Source organism: Rhinoderma darwinii, chromosome 5, assembly GCF_050947455.1.
Source record: "Rhinoderma darwinii isolate aRhiDar2 chromosome 5, aRhiDar2.hap1, whole genome shotgun sequence".
Classification (NCBI taxonomy): Eukaryota; Metazoa; Chordata; class Amphibia; order Anura; family Rhinodermatidae; genus Rhinoderma; species Rhinoderma darwinii.
In genome coordinates this window covers 14,943,405-14,962,786 of record NC_134691.1, presented here as the reverse complement: position 1 = coordinate 14,962,786, position 19,382 = coordinate 14,943,405, and the positions used below count along the sequence as shown (strand labels likewise).

The following is a 19,382-nucleotide window of genomic DNA, read 5'->3' as shown; positions in this document are numbered from 1 at the left end:
CGGGTGACGGATAAACTAATTTATTTATATATTCCCACTGTCAACACAAAGGGCAATGTACCTATTATGTCACTCCTCCCATTCCAGATTGTAAGCTTTTATGGGCAGGGACCTCTCTCCTGTAGAGTGTAAGCTCTTATGGGCAGAGATGTCTCTCCTGTAGAGTGTAAGCTCTTATTGGCAGGGTCCTCTCTCCTGTAGAGTGTAAGCTCTTATGGGCAGGATCCTCTCTCCTGTAGAGTGTAAGCTCTTATGGGAAGGAACCTCTCTCCTGTAGAGTGTAAGCTCTTATGGGCAGGATCCTCTCTCCTGTAGAGTGTAAGCTCTCATGGTCAGGGTCGTCTCTCCTGTAGAGTGTAAGCTCTTATGGGCACTGACCTCTTTCCTGTAGAGTGTAAGCTCTCATGGTCAGGGTCGTCCCTCCTGTAGAGTGTAAGCTCTTATGGGCAGGGACCTCTCTCCTGTAGAGTGTAAGCTCTTATGGGCAGGGACCTCTCCTGTAGAGTGTAAGCTCTTATGGGCAGAATCCTCTCTCCTGTAGAGTGTAAGCTCTTATGGGCAGGCTCCTCTCTCCTGTAGAGTGTAAGCTCTTATGGGCAGGGACCTCTCTCCTGTAGAGTGTAAGCTCTTATGGGCAGTGATCTCTCTCCTGTAGAGTGTAAGCTCTTATGGGCAGGGACCTCTCCTGTAGAGTGTAAGCTCTTATGGTCAGAATCCTCTCTCCTGTAGAGTGTAAGCTCTTATGGGCAGGGACCTCTCTCCTGTAGAGTGTAAGATCTTATGGGCATGATCCTCTCTCCTGTAGAGTGTAAGATCTTATGGGCAGGGACCTCTCTCCTGTAGAGTGTAAGCTCTTATGGGCAGGGACCTCTCTCCTGTAGAGTGTAAGCTCTTATGGGCAGGGACCTCTCTCCTGTAGAGTGTAAGCTCTTGTGGGCAGGGACCTCTCTCCTGTAGAGTGTAAGCTCTTATGGGCAGGGACCTCTCTCCTGTAGAGTGTAAGATCTTATGGGCAGCGACCGCTCTCCTGTAGAGTGTAAGCTCTTATGGGCAGGGTCCTCTCTCTTGTAGAGTGTAAGCTCTTATGGGCAGGGACCTCTCTCTTGTAGAGTGTAAGCTCTTATGGGCAGGGTCGTCTCTCCTGTAGAGTGTAAGCTCTCATGGTCAGGGTCGTCCCTCCTGTAGAGTGTAAGCTCTGATGGGCAGGGACCTCTCTCCTGTAGAGTGTAAGCTCTTATGGGCAGGATCCTCTCTCCTGTAGAGTGTAAGCTCTTATGGTCAGGGTCGTCTCTCCTGTAGAGTGTAAGCTCTTATGGTCAGAATCCTCTCTACTGTAGAGTGTTAGCTCTTATGGGCAGGGTCCTCTCTCCTGTAGAGTGTAAGCTCTTATGGGCAGGGACCTCTCTCCTGTAGAGTGTAAGCTCTTATGGGCAGAGATCTCCCTCCTGCAGAGTGTAAGCTCTTATGGGCAGGGACCTCTCCTGTAGAGTGTAAGCTCTTATGGTCAGAATCCTCTCTCCTGTAGAGTGTAAGCTCTTATGGGAAGGGACCTCTCTCCTGTAGAGTGTAAGCTCTTATGGGCCGGATCCTCTCTCCTGTAGAGTGTAAGCTCTTATGGTCAGGGTCGTCTCTCCTGTAGAGTGTAAGCTCTTATGGGCAGGGTCCTCTCTCCTGTAGAGTGTAAGCTCTTATGGGAAGGGACCTCTCTCCTGTAGAGTGTAAGCTCTTATGGTCAGGGTCGTCTCTCCTGTAGAGTGTAAGCTCTTATAGGCAGGGACCTCTCTCCTGTAGAGTGTAAGCTCTTATGGGCAGGGACCTCTCTCCTGTAGAGTGTAAGCTCTTATGGGCAGGGATCTCTCTCCTGTAGAGTGTAAGCTCTTATGGGAAGGGACCTCTCTCCTGTAGAGTGTAAGCTCTTATGGGCAGGATCCTCTCTCCTGTAGAGTGTAAGCTCTTATGGTCAGGGACCTCTCTCCTGTAGAGTGTAAGCTCTTATGGTCAGGGACCTCTCTCCTGTAGAGCGTAAGCTCTTATGGGCAGGGACCTCTCCTGTAGAGTGTAAGCTCTTATGGGCAGGGTCCTCTCTCCTATAAAGTGTAATCTGTTATGGGCAGGGATCTCTCTCCTGTAGAGTGTAAGTTCTTATGGGAAGGGACCTCTCTCCTGTAGAGTGTAAGCTCTTATGGGCAGGGACCTCTCTACTGTAGAGTGTAAGCTCTTATGTGCAGGGTCCTCTCTCCTGTAGAGTGTAAGCTCTTATGGGCAGAGACCTCTCTCCTGTAGAGTGTAAGCTTTTATGGGCACGGACCGCTTTCCTGTAGAGTGTAAGCTCTTATGGGCAGGGTCCTCTCTCCTGTAGAGTGTAAGCTCTTATGGGCAGGATCCTCTCTCCTGTAGAGTGTAAGCTCTTATGGGCACAGACCTCTTTCCTGTAGAGTGTAAGCTCTCATGGTTTGGGTCGTCTCTCCTGTAGAGTGTCAGCTCTTATGGTCAGGGTCCTCTCTCCTGTAGAGTGTAAGCTCTTATGGGCAGGATCCTCTCTCCTGTAGAGTGTAAGCTCTTAAGGGCAGGATCCTCTCTACTGTAGAGTGTAAGCTCTTATGTGCAGGGTCCTCTCTCCTGTAGAGTGTAAGCTCTTATGGGCAGAGATCTCTCTCCTGTAGAGTGTAAGCTCTTATGGGCAGGGACCTCTCTCCTGTAGAGTGTAAGCCCTTATGGACAGGGACCTCTCTCCTGTAGAGTGTAAGCTCTTATGGTCAGGATCCTCTCTCCTGTAGAGTGTAAGCTCTTATGGGCAAGGTCCTCTCTTCTGTAGAGTGTAAGCTCTTATGGGCAGGGTCCTCTCTCCTGTAGAGTGTAAGCTCTTATGGGCAGGGACCTCTCTCCTGTAGAGTTTAAGCTCTTATGGGCAGAGATCTCCCTCCTGTAGAGTGTAAGCTCTTATGGGCCAGGACCTCTCTCCTGTAGAGTGTAAGCTCTTATGGGCCGGGACCTCTCTCCTGTAGAGTGTAATCTGTTATGGGCAGGGATCTCTCTCCTGTAGAGTGTAAGTTCTTATGGGAAGGGACCTCTCTCCTGTAGAGTGTAAGCTCTTATGGGCAGGGACCTCTCTACTGTAGAGTGTAAGCTCTTATGTGCAGGGTCCTCTCTCCTGTAGAGTGTAAGCTCTTATGGGCAGAGACCTCTCTCCTGTAGAGTGTAAGCTCTTATGGGCAGGGCCCTCTTTCCTGTAGAGTGTAAGCTTTTATGGGCACGGACCGCTTTCCTGTAGAGTGTAAGCTCTCATGGTTTGGGTCGTCTCTCCTGTAGAGTGTAAGCTCTTATGGGCAGGATCCTCTCTCCTGTAGAGTGTAAGCTCTTATGGGCACAGACCTCTTTCCTGTAGAGTGTAAGCTCTCATGGTTTGGGTCGTCTCTCCTGTAGAGTGTCAGCTCTTATGGTCAGGGTCCTCTCTCCTGTAGAGTGTAAGCTCTTATGGGCAGGATCCTCTCTCCTGTAGAGTGTAAGCTCTTATGGGCAGAGATCTCTCTCCTGTAGAGTGTAAGCTCTTATGGGCAGGGACCTCTCTCCTGTAGAGTGTAAGCCCTTATGGACAGGGACCTCTCTCCTGTAGAGTGTAAGCCCTTATGGACAGGGACCTCTCTCCTGTAGAGTGTAAGCTCTTATGGTCAGGATCCTCTCTCCTGTAGAGTGTAAGCTCTTATGGGCAAGGTCCTCTCTTCTGTAGAGTGTAAGCTCTTATGGGCAGGGACCTCTCTCCTGTAGAGTGTAAGCTCTTATGGGCAGAGATCTCCCTCCTGTAGAGTGTAAGCTCTTATGGGCTGGGACCTCTCTCCTGTAGAGTGTAAGCTCTTATGGGCTGGGACCTCTCTCCTGTAGAGTGTAAGCTCTTATGGGCTGGGACCTCTCTCCTGTAGAGTGTAAGCTCTTATGGGCAGGGATCTCTCTCTCCTGTAGAGTGTAAGCTCTTATGGGCAGGGACCTCTCTCCTGTAGAGTGTAAGCTCTTATGGGAAGGGACCTCTCTCCTGTAGAGTGTAAGCTCTTATGGGCAGGGTCCTCTCTCCTGTAGAGTGTAAGCTCTTATGGGCAGAGATCTCTCTCCTGTAGAGTGTAAGCCCTTATGGGCTGGGACCTCTCTCCTGTAGAGTGTAAGCTCTTATGGGCAGGGACCTCTCTCCTGTAGAATGTAAGCTCTTATGGGCAGGGACCTCTCTCCTGTAGAGTGTAAGCTCTTATGGGTAGGGTCCTCTCCTGTAAATTGTATGCTCTTATGGGCAGGGTCCTCTCTCCTGTAAAGTATAAGCTCTTATTGGCTGGGACCTCTCTCCTGTAGAGTGTCAGCTCTTATGGGCAGGAATCTCTCTCCTGTAGAGTACAAGCTCTTATGGGCAGAGATCTCCCTCCTGTAGAGTGTAAGCTCTTATGGGCAGGGCTCTCTCTCCTGTAGAGTGTAAGCTCTTATGGGCAGAGATCTCTCTCCTGTAGATTGTAAGCTCTTATGGGCAGGGACCTCTCTCCTGTAGAGTGTAAGTTCTTATGGGCAGGCACCTCTCTCCTGTAGAGTGTAAGCTCTTATAGGCAGTGATTTTTGTCCTGTAGAGTGTAAGCTCTTATGGGCAGTGAACTTTCTCCTGTAGAGAGTAAGCTCTTATGGGCAGGAATCTCTCTCCTGTAGAGTGTTAGCTCTTATGGGCAGAGACCTCTCTCTCTCCTGTAGAGTGTAAGCTATTATGAGCAGAGATCACCCTCTCTTGTAGATTGTAAGCTCTTATGGTCAGAGACCTTTCACTTTGTCTCATATTTTATTCATTTTTTGATTACTTGTTTGTTACTCTCCCATTTGTATAGCGCTGTGGAATATGTTGGCTCCACATAAAGATAACTATTATTTGTCAGTTCATCAGTCTCCCAAGGTTTCTTTCCTTTACTAAACTTTGCCAATTTATCGCAACTATTTAATTTGTATTTTTTAATGTTTCTTATTATATTTCACAACTATTCAGAAGATGTTAAGACTGTATTTACCCACTGAAGGCTCCATGGCAGGGGTATCCGCAAGAGAAGTTGAGCCTTAAAAGAAAAAACAAAGATACATTGTAAGTATTAGAAGACAGGTTACTGGGGACTCCAGCACTGCTGCCAACATCACTGTCCATATATGCTAGCTGATGCTCTGCTCGGGGGACTCCAGCAATAGTCAACGTGACAGCCCCTTGCGGTCATGCCATTGATAACACACTAACATGAACAGCACAGGAAGCAAGCCCTCAGTCACGTGGGGCCGTGTCGGCTCGTCATCAAAATATAAAAGCTACAGGAGCTCCGGGTACAATTCACTGGGTTTGAACGGCACCATTTACTACCGAATTTCACATTAAAGTACATTAGTAAGTGACTTATTTTTCATAAAAATATTAATGCAATGCATTTATTGCAATTTTTGGTCGCCGGATAACCCCTTTAATCTCTAAAACAATGATCCCTTGAGGACTGCAAGGGTTGTCTGTATTCATACTCTATCTCTTGTCCATGGGGCAATACTTACTACATATTCAGTGAAGGAAATAAGTATTTGATCCCTTGCTGATTTTGTAAGTTTGCCCACTGTCAAAGATATGAACAGTCTAGAATTTTTAGGCCAGGTTAATTTTACCAGTGAGAGATAGATTATATTAAAAAAAACAAAAAAAAACAGAAAATCACAGTCCAAATTATATATATTTATTTGCATTGTGCACAGAGAAATAAGTATTTGATCCCCTACCAACCATTAAGAGTTCAGCCTCCTCCAGACCAGTTACACGCTCCAAATCAACTTGGTGCCTGCATTATAGACAGCTCTTACATGGTCACCTGTATAAAAGACTCCTGTCCACAGACTCAATGATCAGTCTGACTCTAACCTCTACAACATGGGCAAGACCAAAGAGCTTTCTAAGGATGTCAGGGACAAGATCATAGACCTGCACAAGGCTGGAATGGGCTACAAAACCATAAGTAAGACGCTGGGTGAGAAGGAGACAACTGTTGGTGCAATAGTAAGAAAATGGAAGACATACAAAATGACTGTCAATCGACATCGATCTTGGGCTCCATGCAAAATCTCACCTCGTGGGGTATCCTTGGTCCTGAGGAAGGTGAGAGCTCAGCCGAAAACTACACGGGGGGAACTTGTTAATGATCTCAAGGCAGCTGGGACCACAGTCACCAAAAAAACCATTGGTAACACATTACGCCGTAATGGATTAAAATCCTGCAGTGCCCGCAAGGTCCCCCTGCTCAAGAAGGCACATGTACAGGCCCGTCTGAAGTTTGCAAATGAACATCTGGATGATTCTGAGAGTGATTGGGAGAAGGTGCTGTGGTCAGATGAGACTAAAATTGAGCTCTTTGGCATTAACTCAACTCGCCGTGTTTGGAGGAAGAGAAATGCTGCCTATGACCCAAAGAACACCGTCCCCACTGTCAAGCATGGAGGTGGAAACATTATGTTTTGGGGGTGTTTCTCTGCTAAGGGCACAGGACTACTTCACCGCATCAATGGGAGAATGGATGGAGCCATGTACCATCAAATACTGAGTGACAACCTCCTTCCCTCCACCAGGACATTAAAAATGGCTCGTGGCTGGATCTTGCAGCACGACAATGACCCGAAACATACAGCCAAGGCAACAAAGGAGTGGCTCAAAAAGAAGCACATTAAGGTCATGGAGTGGCCTAGCCAGTCTCTAGACCTTAATCCCATCGAAAACTTATGGAGGGAGCTGAAGATCCGAGTTGCCAAGCGACAGCCTCGAAATCTTAATGATTTACAGATGATCTGCAAAGAGGAGTGGGCCAAAATTCCATTTAACATGTGTGCAAACCTCATCATCAACTACAAAAAAACGTCTGACTGCTGCGCTTGCCAACAAGGGTTTTGCCACCAAGTATTAAGTCTTGTTTGCCAAAGGGATCAAATACTTATTTCTCTGTGCACAATGCAAATAAATATATATAATTTTGACAATGTGATTTTCAGTTTTTTTTTTTTTTTATATAATTTATCTCTCACTGGTAAAATTAACCTAGCCTAAAAATTCTAGACTGTTCATGACTTTGACAGTGGGCAGACTTACAAAATCAGCAAGGGATCAAATACTTATTTCCTTCACTGTATTAAAGGTGTGAACAGGTCAATTGCTTCAATATTAAAACGATATACAGATGTAGCCATTTTTATCTTGAATTTTAACGCATTAAATACACAGTGTTAAGAAACTTTAACTTGACTTATTCAACGGCTTTTGTTGTGTGATATCACGCTGCAGCAAGTTACCAGAGCCGAGATAAACTTGGCTACATTTGTACAGCAAATGCCAAAATTCTTGAAATGTAACACCCAGAACTCAATTCACTGGGATAAAACTCTATCGAGCCATTGAACATAATAGTGGGCAATTACAGTCTATATCCTGCCAGCCAAAGGCGTATATACATAAGAGGCAGCCGATATGGCTGCTATGGTGCCCTTGGAGAAAGTGGGCCCATTTGGGCTTGTCCACTTTAATTGGTGTTAAAAACCTGTACAGTGATGGGGTCTTGAATATTATCAAACAAGAAGGTGGTTTAACCCATTGACGGCATGAAAATTGGTTGGTGGCACCAAGACTTCCTGTCGTGGGGGGTTAAGATTGCGGTAGTGTCAAGAAGCACCGGAAAGGGGCCTAAATTTTATCTTTGCCATGGGGCCCCCATCCTCCTATAAATCACCGCCGAAAAGGTCTTTCCTGAGTGAAGCCGATAAAGGCCATTGTGTTCCCCTTTGTAGCCCCTTTGTCCCAGTGATTGTGGGGGGGGGGGGGGGGGGGGACTCAGTGCCCAGATCTTTTAACATCTCTAACCTTGCCTTTTTCCGATACCTTTGTCTTATTTTATACATTGAGATATTACCAGGACCGGATTTACATCTCCAGAACTTGTAGGCCCGAAATGACATGTACCTTATGCTCTTCCCATTAGTAAACACACCGATAAAGATCAAATTATATTCTCAACCTGTATCGTAATCTCCTACAAATAGCAATATGTCATGTCTATATAATGGTGACTATAGCTTCAACTCCCACTGCGTGAATTATAATCCAGGTGCCATTTCCCCACAGCGCCACCTATAGGCACCTGCCACTTGTGCCTAATGGAAAATCCAGCACTGGATAGTACTCACTTTCAAAAGCAGTGGTCATCTCCTCTGCAGAAGGCAAGGCCGTCATGTCATTTTGCAGAGAGTTCAGTTCCCCTGTAGGGTAAATAATGACCATACACGTCAGCGTTCATTTTTTATGTATCAATTAATTCTCATCAAAGTTCACCCACAAAATGAATCTTACTACTTTCTAATTCTAAGAAATAAGACGAGCCACTGTGCCTAGATAAACAATGATGAACTGAAAGACAGGGGTCCTAGAGCATAGACCCCCAAACATTGAGGGTCTAGCCTAAGGATAGGTCATCAATGTTTTAAGGGGTCTTACAGGGTAAGAAAAACATGGCTGCTTTCTTCCAAAAACAGTGCCACACCTGTCCACAGGTTGTGTGTGGTATTGCATCTCCGTCTCATTCACTTTAATGGATCTGAGCTGCAATACCAGATACAACCCATAGACAGGTGTGGCGCTGTTTCTGGAAGAAAGCAACAATGTTTTTTTTAATCCTGTACCATTCCTCCATGGACATACGTATATAATGGCAGGCCATACTGTTAGCGCGCTGCTCCTGCTGCCGGTAAATGTATTTTCCTGACAATAGGAGCACCCGGTAAATTCTGTATCATCTGTACATCTCATGTCACCTGTGATTCCTTCAATTAGTCATAATCTAGACATTTCCCAGGTGCAGCAGATTCTCAGAATGAAGTAATTTAACCTTGGTGTGAACAAGGAGCAGCTGAAATAGCTGTTAAAATGTAAAAGTAAAATCCAGTTTCATGTGAGGGTCCTCGCTGAGGCGTGTGCGGAGGCTCCTTGGCACTTCTTAGCTTTTTCTCTAAGCTGGTAAATGCACGTATAGATTAAATCTAAATTTCCCCTTTAAATATTAGCAATTAAGACTTGTGTCTAGAAATCCGCAAATTATCTCTCCTCCAGAAGAACGAAAAAAAACACCTCTAGTGCCACCTAGTGGAGGTAGCTTCGTCGATAGGTGGCACTAGAGAGATGGTTTTCCTTCTCTGGTGGAGAGATAATTTGCATACTTCTTCCCATGGGGCATTGCCTGTAAGACTTTATGCCAGCTGTGTCTCTTCAATGAGAACCAGCACCCCCTGAGTGACTATAAATCTAGACATCAAACAGGTGGGGTCTATATGCCTTGCATGAAACTACTTTGTCCCTCAATGATGTCATCCCTAAAATACATTGCCCAGCATTCATAGCTGCAGGGTACTTTACTAGGCCCGTTTTTATATACTTCAATGCGGACATTAAATATTCTAATGCATTATGGATGTGCTTTATTTATATTTAGAAGAACACCCCAGGCAAAACTAATACAATGGGGGAGAAGTGCACGACACAAGTCAAAGATCACCAAAAAGGTAATTTATGTGTCATGCTCCGCCCCCTCAGGCCATGCACTAGACGTAACACAGTGTATCAGTTTTGTCTGGAGTGTTCCTTTAACTGTTTATGTATTAACTTTAATAATAGCATATACATTGTCATTTTCTGGTATCTTACACTTGTTCGTAACACTGTGAAGAAGAAAATGCATGATTTTCTCTCAATGTGTAACTTTTGACAGCAAAACGCTCGAAACTCTGCAGATACAGTCATGAATTCGATACAGCAATTCCCTGCACAGCTAGAGTTGGGAAAGGGAGGACTGTTTCACAATGATTAGTTGCCAGGAAGAACTAAAAGAGGGAGGGGATACTCCTTACATACAAACATACAAGACTTGGAGGGTTTCTATGACTCGAATACCCAAAAATGAGCCCCATAAGAGCTAACATGGCTGACAGGAAGTAGCTTCTTCTTCTATCAAGAGGTATATACCCTATTAGGTTATATTTATACATGGATACTGATTATATTTATATATACATTTATACATGCATGTCATGTAAGTGCAAATATATACACATTATACCTAAAAATCAGGATATCTGTGTCACCAAGTGTGATAAGTTTTTAGTAAAATCTTATGTCAGCTCCGAGGAGCCTGTTTTTACAATACACCAGATACAATATAGTTTGTACTGAGAGATTTTCCAAGAGATGAAAATCATTGCTTCCTCTATCCTACATGGTTTTCCTATTCACCAATAAGACATCTTATCTTTGACAGAGCACAGTGAGATAGTGAGCACTAATGTGAACTGTAGACAAAAAAAAAATGTAAGCAAAATGTTAGTATAAGAAGACGTCGTTTACAGAAAATTGTCGTCTTTCAATAGCTATTGTCATTATGATCAGTTATTAATTATTGTGCTAAATATTTCAGCCACTAGAACAATGTAGGAAAGACCTTTCTTCTGTAGTTTGCTTATGAACAAACAGCACACCCTATGGTTAGGAGTGGTATTGCAAGTAAAAATATATAGATGTTAGCATTAGCAAGTTGTAAATGACAATTTCATATATCATAATCTCTAGAAAAGTCCTATTGGTCCGGTCATATTTTGTATATAGTAGTTTAAAGAACATCACATCATTTATTAAAACCATTTCCGCATATTTATACAAATAATCCTAAATTCGGACTTGTAAGAGTATATGTAATATTAAATAAAACTTACGGAAGTGCCCTGGGGCCATGTTAAAAAAAAACAAAAACATAAAAATAGTAAAATTATGAGATAAAAAAATTGAATGTCCCGGAGGGCTCATGGTCCCTTTTTTTTTTTTAAATAAAGAATGACAACGCCCACCCTTCAGAGGATGCAGGCTATACTGTCGGTACAAAATTAAAAGGTCTGCCTAGTGGAAAGATATAATTGTAAATTACAGTTCTACACCTCAACTTTCTACTTTTTCTAGACATAAGTTTGAACGTTTTTTAAGATGCAGCATACCCTAGAGATTATTATTAACCCACCATCTGTTTTACAGTATGACGGAGAGAGGACTGTCTTCAGACATTTTCCTACAAAGCCTGATGAACCCTCTAAGATGGCAGCCGGATCTTAAAGATCACCCCACTAGGTACTCCCAAACTTTCCTATTGAGTATAGCTGGAAGCCCATACACCAAGTCATTTCTTTTATGGTCCTGGCAGCAGCCGCTAGTTAATGGAAAATTGTTACCATCTGTTAGCCACCAGAAACAATTTTTAAGGGTTTGGTCTCTATGGCTACAATACACACAGTAACGTGGGTAAAGGGCTTTTGAGATCATATGTAGCTGTAAGCAAAGTGGACAGACAGTGATCTGGGCCCCTAAGATGTTAAAAGTCATAAGCCCCTTCCTTCCCTCCCCTCCCTCCCTTCTTTCCTTCCTTCCATTCCTTCCCTCCTTTCCTTCCTTCCTTCCTTCCTTCCTTCCTTCCTTCCTTCCTTCCTTCCTTCCTTTCCTTCCTTTTTTTCCTTCCCTCAATCCTTCCCACCTTCCTTCCTTATTTCCTTTTCTTCCTTTTCCCTTCCTTTCCTTCTTTCCTTCCCTTCCTTTTTTTCCTTTTCTTCCTTCCTTTCCTTCCCTCCTCCCTTCCCTCCTTCCTTTTCTCCTTTCCTTCCATTATTCCTTCCTTCCCTCCTTCCTTCCCTTCCTTCCCTCATTCCTTCTTTCCTTTAGTTTCCTTCCTTCCTTTCTTTCCTTCCCTCCTTCCTTCCTTCCTTCCCTTCCTTCCTTTCCTTCCCGTCCTTTTTTCCTTCCCTCATTCCTTCTTTCCTTTCATTTCCTTCCTTCCCTCCTTACTTCCTTCCCTTCCTACCTTTCCTTCCCTTCCTTTTTTCCTTCCCTCATTCCTTCTTTCCTTTCGTTTCCTTCCTTTCTTTCCTTGCTTCTCTTCCTTCCTTTCTTCCCTTCCTTCTCATACTTGATCTCCAATCTTCTTTGTCCTTCTTTTGCCGTAAACCCTACTTTGTGGCCTGTAAAAGGTTCCCCTGCTGAGTGTGATGGTTGATCTATATGACAAGACACACATTAAATGTCTACTACCAAATTCTCAATTTTTTTATGGTCTTTGTTAGTTCTTTCACAATTTCTTAGATCTCTTCTACATTGTATGCATTTCATTATACATTTTGGCTGGTAATTGACGTTACCTTCTTGAGTGCCTCCATACATTGTGTTCACACTTCTATTCTGCTGCGCTAAAAATACACAATGAAGTTAAAAAGTCATTACAACCATGACACATGTGGAAGATTTACAGGCTTCATATTACGCTTCATGATAAATTGTAGATCAAATATGGCCTTTTACACCCCCCACGCGCTGTAGGAAGGAAGACTTCATAGCGTCTTCTCCTTTACAGACACATCTGGTGTTCTCTGAAGGCAATTATAATTCTAGACGAGATACGCCATGTCTATGTATATCCTCCGGTACATATCCGAATATCCCCCCATGATAAGCATGACTCACTGCCTGGAAGGTATAACAAGGAGTAAAATTGCATATTCAGGAGATACGGACAGCTGTTTTGCAGTTTTAGGAAGCCCAAGAGCTATAGAGGTTGAATTTAGCACATGCCCGGCGGCCAAGTAAGTGGCAAGGTAGAAGAAATTCTCAACCCTGTGTTCCAGAAATAAACAACTGATGTGGGAGGAAAACTAATGTTCAGTCAGTTTTGTCATAATCCCATAAACTAGTGAAGTCAGATGATTCATATGTGTCGTTTATGGAACCACAATACACTGATAACATTCAAGAACAATCCCGTGTATATACGGAGGTGCAGAGGTTAAATATTCTCCAGCTACCGGAGTTGTGACATAATTATAAGTATCTATATTTTTCGCTGCCATTCTAAGGTTTTCTGTATCTGAGTTATGTGATGTCATCATTTTTCAGGAAACTGGGAAAAAATTATTTTAAGGTCACAATTATATTTTAAAAAATGTGTTTACCTTCTAATAATGTAGCTGAAAAGAAGAAGATGGGAAACTGACACTTGGGATATATGAGTAATGAGACACTGACGATTGGGGGGACAGTCCTATGACACATGGGGTGAGAGGACAATGAAACCGCGTGGCAGTTTAAACTTGGGGTACAGGATGATGATACACTGACACTTGGGGTACAGGATAATAATACACTGACACTTGGGGTGCAGGATAATGATACACTGACACTTGGGGTTCAGGATAATGACACACTGACACTTGGGGTACAGGATAATGACACTGACACTTGTGTTACAGGATAATGATACACTGACACTTGGGGTGCAGGATAATGATACACTGACACTTGGGGTACAGGATAATGACACTGACACTTGTGTTACAGGATAATGATACACTGACACTTGGGGTGCAGGATAATGACACACTGACACTTGGGGTGCAGGATAATGATACACTGACACTTGGGGTACAGGATAATGATATACTGACACTTGGGGAAAAGGAAAATGACAATCTGACACTTGGGGTACAGAACGATGACGCTGATACTTGGGGTACAGGATAATGATACACTTACACTTGGGGTACAGAATGATGACACGCTGATACTTGGGGTACAGGATAATGATACGCTGACACTTGGGGAACAGAACAATAACACACAAGACCTTGGCATTAAACGTTAATGTCAACTGGGTTTCCAAAGAAAAAATTTGACTAGTTCTGGGGGATTAAATATAATGACAGACTTTAAGTTCCAGATTAAGGACACCGGACACTTGGAAGCACAGAATAATGTCATGTGATTAGGGTTTGAAGAACAAGGGCACAGAGATGCGTGTAGTCATATAACAATAGCCTCTGACCCCAGAAAACGTCTTTTAAAATTTTTCCAACTTTTGCAGCCACTGGCTCCCCTCATATTACCGTAATAATGCTGGGCCACTTCATGCCTTCAAAAAAGAACACGGGATCATTAACACCAATTCTCTATATTATCCTTTATGTGAAAATGCTGACAATGCGGGGACCTTACTTTAGGGGTGACGCAACCAGCAAATGGACTGGTGATTATCTCAATAATGAGAGAGAGATTGAAACTTACATTTGGAGTCGTGGATGATGTCACCATTCTGGAACATAGTCTCAGGGGTCACTACAATAAATGAATACATAAAACACTGAGGTTATTGGGGCTTTCATCAACATAATTGGACAAGGTATCAATGAGATCCCATCTAGGAGAATATGACCATGGTCCATATTGGCCACAACTAATATTAATTGTATTCTTGCCACTTTATTCAACCAATCTGATGTCATCATCCACTTGACAGAGTACAATCTGCTGGCCCCCAACTCCAAGAAATGACCTTACGGTAGCTACAGGTAAGCTGGCATACTATCATCTCTACCCAACATTATGTATATATAGATGAAGAATATAGAAATGACCCCCACCCATTACTGCCAACATAACACCAAAGGCACATCGCCATACAGTGCAATACAGGAGTATCATACCGAACCATAATTAATACCACTACCACATAACTTACAGGGTAGAAGTTATAGTAGAACGCTAGTGGCAGAGATGGGCAGGTGGAGGCCCCTAAGGGGTAGAAAATTATACTTGGCACCAGTTATAAATGCATACTTGGCACCAGTTGGTATCTGGGGAGTGTTGTATTGCTCTCTCACTATGTAGTATGAATAATATGTTTTTAGTAATGTTTATAGTTCTTTTTTTCCTTGAGCAAGTGGCACCTCCCTGATCAAGCAATGACGGCACACCTATACTTGGCGCCAGTTGGGGAATGTTGTATTGTTATCATCTCTCACTATGTAGTAGGGATGATAAGTATTTGATAACGTTTATAGTCATTAATTTTCTCCAGCTGGCGGTTCCTCCCTGATCAGGCAATGACGGCACACCTATACTTGGCTCCGGTTTGTGTCTGGGGAGTGTTGTTTTGCTGTGATCTCTCACTATGGAGTATGAATAATATGTTTTTGAGAACGTTTATAGTCCTTTTTGTCCTCTAGTCTTGCAGGTGGCACCTCCCTGATCAAGCAATGTCGGCACCCCTATACTTGGCGCCAGCTATAACTGTAAGTACTAGCCATAGGAAGTAGAGGAGTTATATGACCCATATAGAGTAATTGTCCATATAATTAGAAATCTCCTCAAAAATTTTAATTGAAAAAGCAAATCCACCCAGAACTACGAATCATATTGCACCATCTACACCATAGAGATGGCTAAAAAGGTGACAACCACATCCGATGATATTTTGCAGAGGGGTTGTCACTTCCATTCCCTTACTCTGGAGTGTAGAATACAAGGAATCTATAGACCATGCAATTCCCCTTTAAATCAGGGAGGACTTTATATCTTGTACTTTGCAAAACTGCACCATGGTCCCATATTGGGACCTAAATTGGGACCCCAGATATAATATTTTGGTGTGGTTTTTTTTTTGTACACAGCCCCAGTGCTGATAAAAATTCTCTTTAAAAGTATTGTAATATTATATGATCAGGCTTTACTTTTATTATTAATTAAAATAAATCACTCGCAACAAGGGAACCCCCATGAGAGGGCACCAGAGGTCTTCTTTCCATGTCTGGGGTCAGCGGACACCTGCGTCTCTGGGAGGTTCACTTATCTCATAGGTTAACATTGTGTAATTTGTACCTGTAACAGGAGCTGGGCAGAATGTGATATCCATTCCTTTCAGCGAAGAGTTAATGTGCGTGTTCACAAAACACTCAATGGCGGCTTTGTCGCAGTCACAGAGGAGTTTCTCACAATCGCTGCCAGACTCTGGGGGGTCAGACAAACACAAGACCCCTTTTATAGATCTGCTTTCCACCATCTGTCCTGCTTTATACTGAGAATTAAAGGAAATAATGACATGTACAATGCACACAGACCCCCGCCATTCACACCGACTGCAACTCCCACATAGAAGAGGGGGATTGTAATAAGGTATAAATGCGGTTTAATTAAGGTTTACTTGGATTTCTTTTTTTTATGATGCATTGTATGGGACGTAGGTGCTATCATTCAATACTACAGTTCTGTATCAAGCCACCATGGCAAACGACAAACTCAGCTTTGCTACATCTGTAGGCCCATACTTGAATCAAGAACAATTCTTAGACTCTGGTGACAATATGAGAACAGGTATGGTATACTATATCTGTCAGGTCCATTGCTTTGATTGGTCAAAGCAATAATTTGGGTGGAATTTTATATTTAAAGGGGCCCTTTATCTAGTACCAGTGGATGTCGGTCTAACCTTTTTGGTCATTCATCGATATTTCATATGTTCACTTTTTTTATGCCAAAAAAGTGCTATATGTATGTTAAAAAATGGGCACGCCATTGTAGTCAATGGAATTTAATTTTGATAAAAAAATGGATCAATCGTTGGCCGTAGAGCTGACCGCTGTATCTTTCAATTGACTGCCCTGCAACTTGACATATTTTTTTTTCCCACAATATGATGGCTAGACCAAAGCGATTTCACAGAGAATTTTTTTCCATCCATCGTCTTTTCAATGTAAAAAGGAACAGATGGAAAAACTGATGCAATTGCTGAAAACTTTTTTTTTTATCTGTGACATCTGTTTTATTTTTTTCATTTTTCACACATTCTACAATGGAAAGAAATGCAAATAGGGGAAAACATTCAGCAGAAATAATAATTTAGAACAGTTAATAGTATTTCAGAAACCCCCATATGAACTCGAACTTAATAATATGTTATATCCACACTTCTTGGGGGAGCTGTAGACTGAGCATGCACAACTTGTAGACATTGGTAGTCTATTTCATTAGCAACCACAATGGATCAACTAGCAAGCATGCCACTCACAGGGGAGTAGATTGCAAAAATAAATATTGTATCGGCCTGATTCAAAATAAATCTGTTTATGCCTTTAATACCGAAATGTGCAAAAAAATCAAGATGAAAAATCGATTTATGATCACTGAAATTCCCTTTTTAATTTTTTCCTATGACTGCAGTTCCGTCCTATCAACCAAAGCCACACTTGGATCAGAATATCAACAGTTGACTAATTCCAAGACCATATTGGGTCCAGGTCCAAAGATCAAAATTGACAGCTTGCATTTATTCCTCCCTTATGTACCCGTGACCTCTTACCACATGTGAGGTTCTTGGTTAGACAGCTGACATCAGCAATAATTTTAGCTGGGTCCCAGATACAATCCATCTCCAATGCTTCTTCATAACATTTCCGATGCTGAAAGCAACAACTGAAATAAAGAAAAAAAAAATTCCGGCAAATAGAAGGTCAATGATGGTGTTTCACATTGTAACCAATCCCTTACTCGCCATACATCTCACAATGGCTCAAATTGACCACTTAAGGACCGGTTTATTTTGGACCTTCAGGACCGAGTGTTTTTTTTTTTTTTCATTTTTTCATCATCACAATCCAAGAGCAATAACTTTTTTATTTTCCCTTCAACGTAATTGTACGAGAGCTTGTTTTTTTTGTTTTTTAGATGGATTGTATTTTTATTACCACCGTTTTGGGGAACATATAGTTTATTGAGTAATTTTTTTAGGCTATTTAACATATGGTATAAATGACATAATAAAATAATTTTATGGGTCGTTACAATATATAACATTTATATAGTTTTTTATGTTTTCATATTTTTGTGCAATAAAAGCTTGTTTTATGTTAAGAAAAAAATAGTTTTATTGACACTATTTTGGAATACATATAATTTATGGATTACCTTTTATGTTTTTTTGGGGGGAAATAGGAAACAAAAGCAACAAATATGCCATAATTTTTTTTATTTTTACGCTCTGGCTGCATTAGTAACCCATTGGATCACTGCAATCACGTCACAGGGCACTGAAAGGTTAAGATAGGGAGCCCCCCTCTGTCAAGCTCCTTACATGCCCCAGTCACTATTGACCTGGGGGTTAAACGGCCAGGATCAGAGGTCTTCTGCTTCTAACCATTACAGCGGGTTTACAGCCGAGCTCCTGCAGCAGATTCTGTCTCCGTGGGATTTACCTGACGTAAGTGTGCGTCATTGAGATTTTAGGCAAGGCAAACCATGACGTACATTTACGAGGTGTACTAAAGGGTTGTTATGGCCAACAGAGCTATTCTCTTACCTGTCGGCTGCATCTACGGGTAGGCCTTCCAACTCATATCGACAGGCGCAGCCATAGTCTTCCAGGTCTTTGGGACACAATCCAGTTACGCATTTTAATTTGCTTACGAAATTAAGCAATGCCGGAAAGTTGGTAAATATGACTTGTAACCAAGTAAAGTGGGAACCTAGACAATCTGTGGGATAGAGAACACTATAACATAACAATGTAGTTAAGGAAGGGTCAATGCTGGACAATCTCATTAGAGGGTCAAATACTGGGGACTTAAATTCAGAAGTTACTACGATATATGTGATGATGATCCCAGAAGAGGGAAGATAAAGACTGTTATATTTATTGTCGCCTAGCCTACCTTCAACATGTAAAGTTTAATGGGTTCACAAATATAGGACACTATGGGGGAATTTATCAACATTTCTACACCAGTTTTCCATCAACAGAGCGGATGTTCTTGTGGTTCATCATAAATATACATATCACGTGTCTGAGTCTTTCCTAAGAGAGATCCTTGAAAATCATCGACAACATAAATTATTTTATGTCCAAACCAGTCACCACAGGGCGCATGGCGATGAAAATCTTGGGTCCTGGGCGAAGGTTCACATCAGGCAGCTACTGGGAATCCTCCTATCCAGGTGGTGCCGTTCTCCGCAAGGTCTGGACGAGGACTTAGTAATTTCTTTCAACACTCGACAAGACCTGAAGTGGTGGCTGTGTCCAGCCTAGTTTTACAGAAAGTCTCGCCAGCCTCATCCACAAACAGTTCTCCTCACGGATGCGAACAGGTCTGGTTGGGGTGTGCGTGTTCAGGATCATTGGGTCCAGAGAACGTGGTCAACATCAGAGAAAGATCTATCCTCCAACATGAGGGAGTTAAGAGCCATCAAGCTAGCCCTGTGTCACTTTGAGCCTTTCCTGTTGAACCATCAGATTGTAGTCCTGTCAGACATGTCAGCATTTTACTACTTGAACAAGCGGAGAAAAACAAGGAGTACGTCCTTCGCTCAATAATGCAGATTATGACTTGGGTGGAGCAGAATGTCAGGTCCCTGACAGCAGTGCATATAAAAGGCTCTTTAAACATCAGAGCAGTATGGCTTAGCCAAAATCTGATCAGTCCTCGGGAAAGGAACCTCAGTTACTTCTCACAAATAACTG

The 19,382-nt window shown here is 42.6% G+C and overlaps 1 protein-coding gene across 1 annotated transcript in view; it reads right to left on the bottom strand.

The window, feature by feature from the left end:
• The window catches only part of OC90 (otoconin 90), a 69,957-nt gene that overhangs the window by 39,470 nt on the left and 11,105 nt on the right, over window positions 1-19,382 (bottom strand). Inside the window, exons 4-10 of the mRNA XM_075827961.1 lie at window positions 18,225-18,399; window positions 17,229-17,341; window positions 15,752-15,880; window positions 14,159-14,209; window positions 12,244-12,291; window positions 8,209-8,280; window positions 5,028-5,072 (exon numbers count right to left, since the gene is read on the bottom strand). Of these exons, the coding sequence (XP_075684076.1) occupies window positions 5,028-5,072; window positions 8,209-8,280; window positions 12,244-12,291; window positions 14,159-14,209; window positions 15,752-15,880; window positions 17,229-17,341; window positions 18,225-18,399 (633 nt within the window). The remainder of the gene's footprint in view (window positions 1-5,027; window positions 5,073-8,208; window positions 8,281-12,243; window positions 12,292-14,158; window positions 14,210-15,751; window positions 15,881-17,228; window positions 17,342-18,224; window positions 18,400-19,382) is intronic.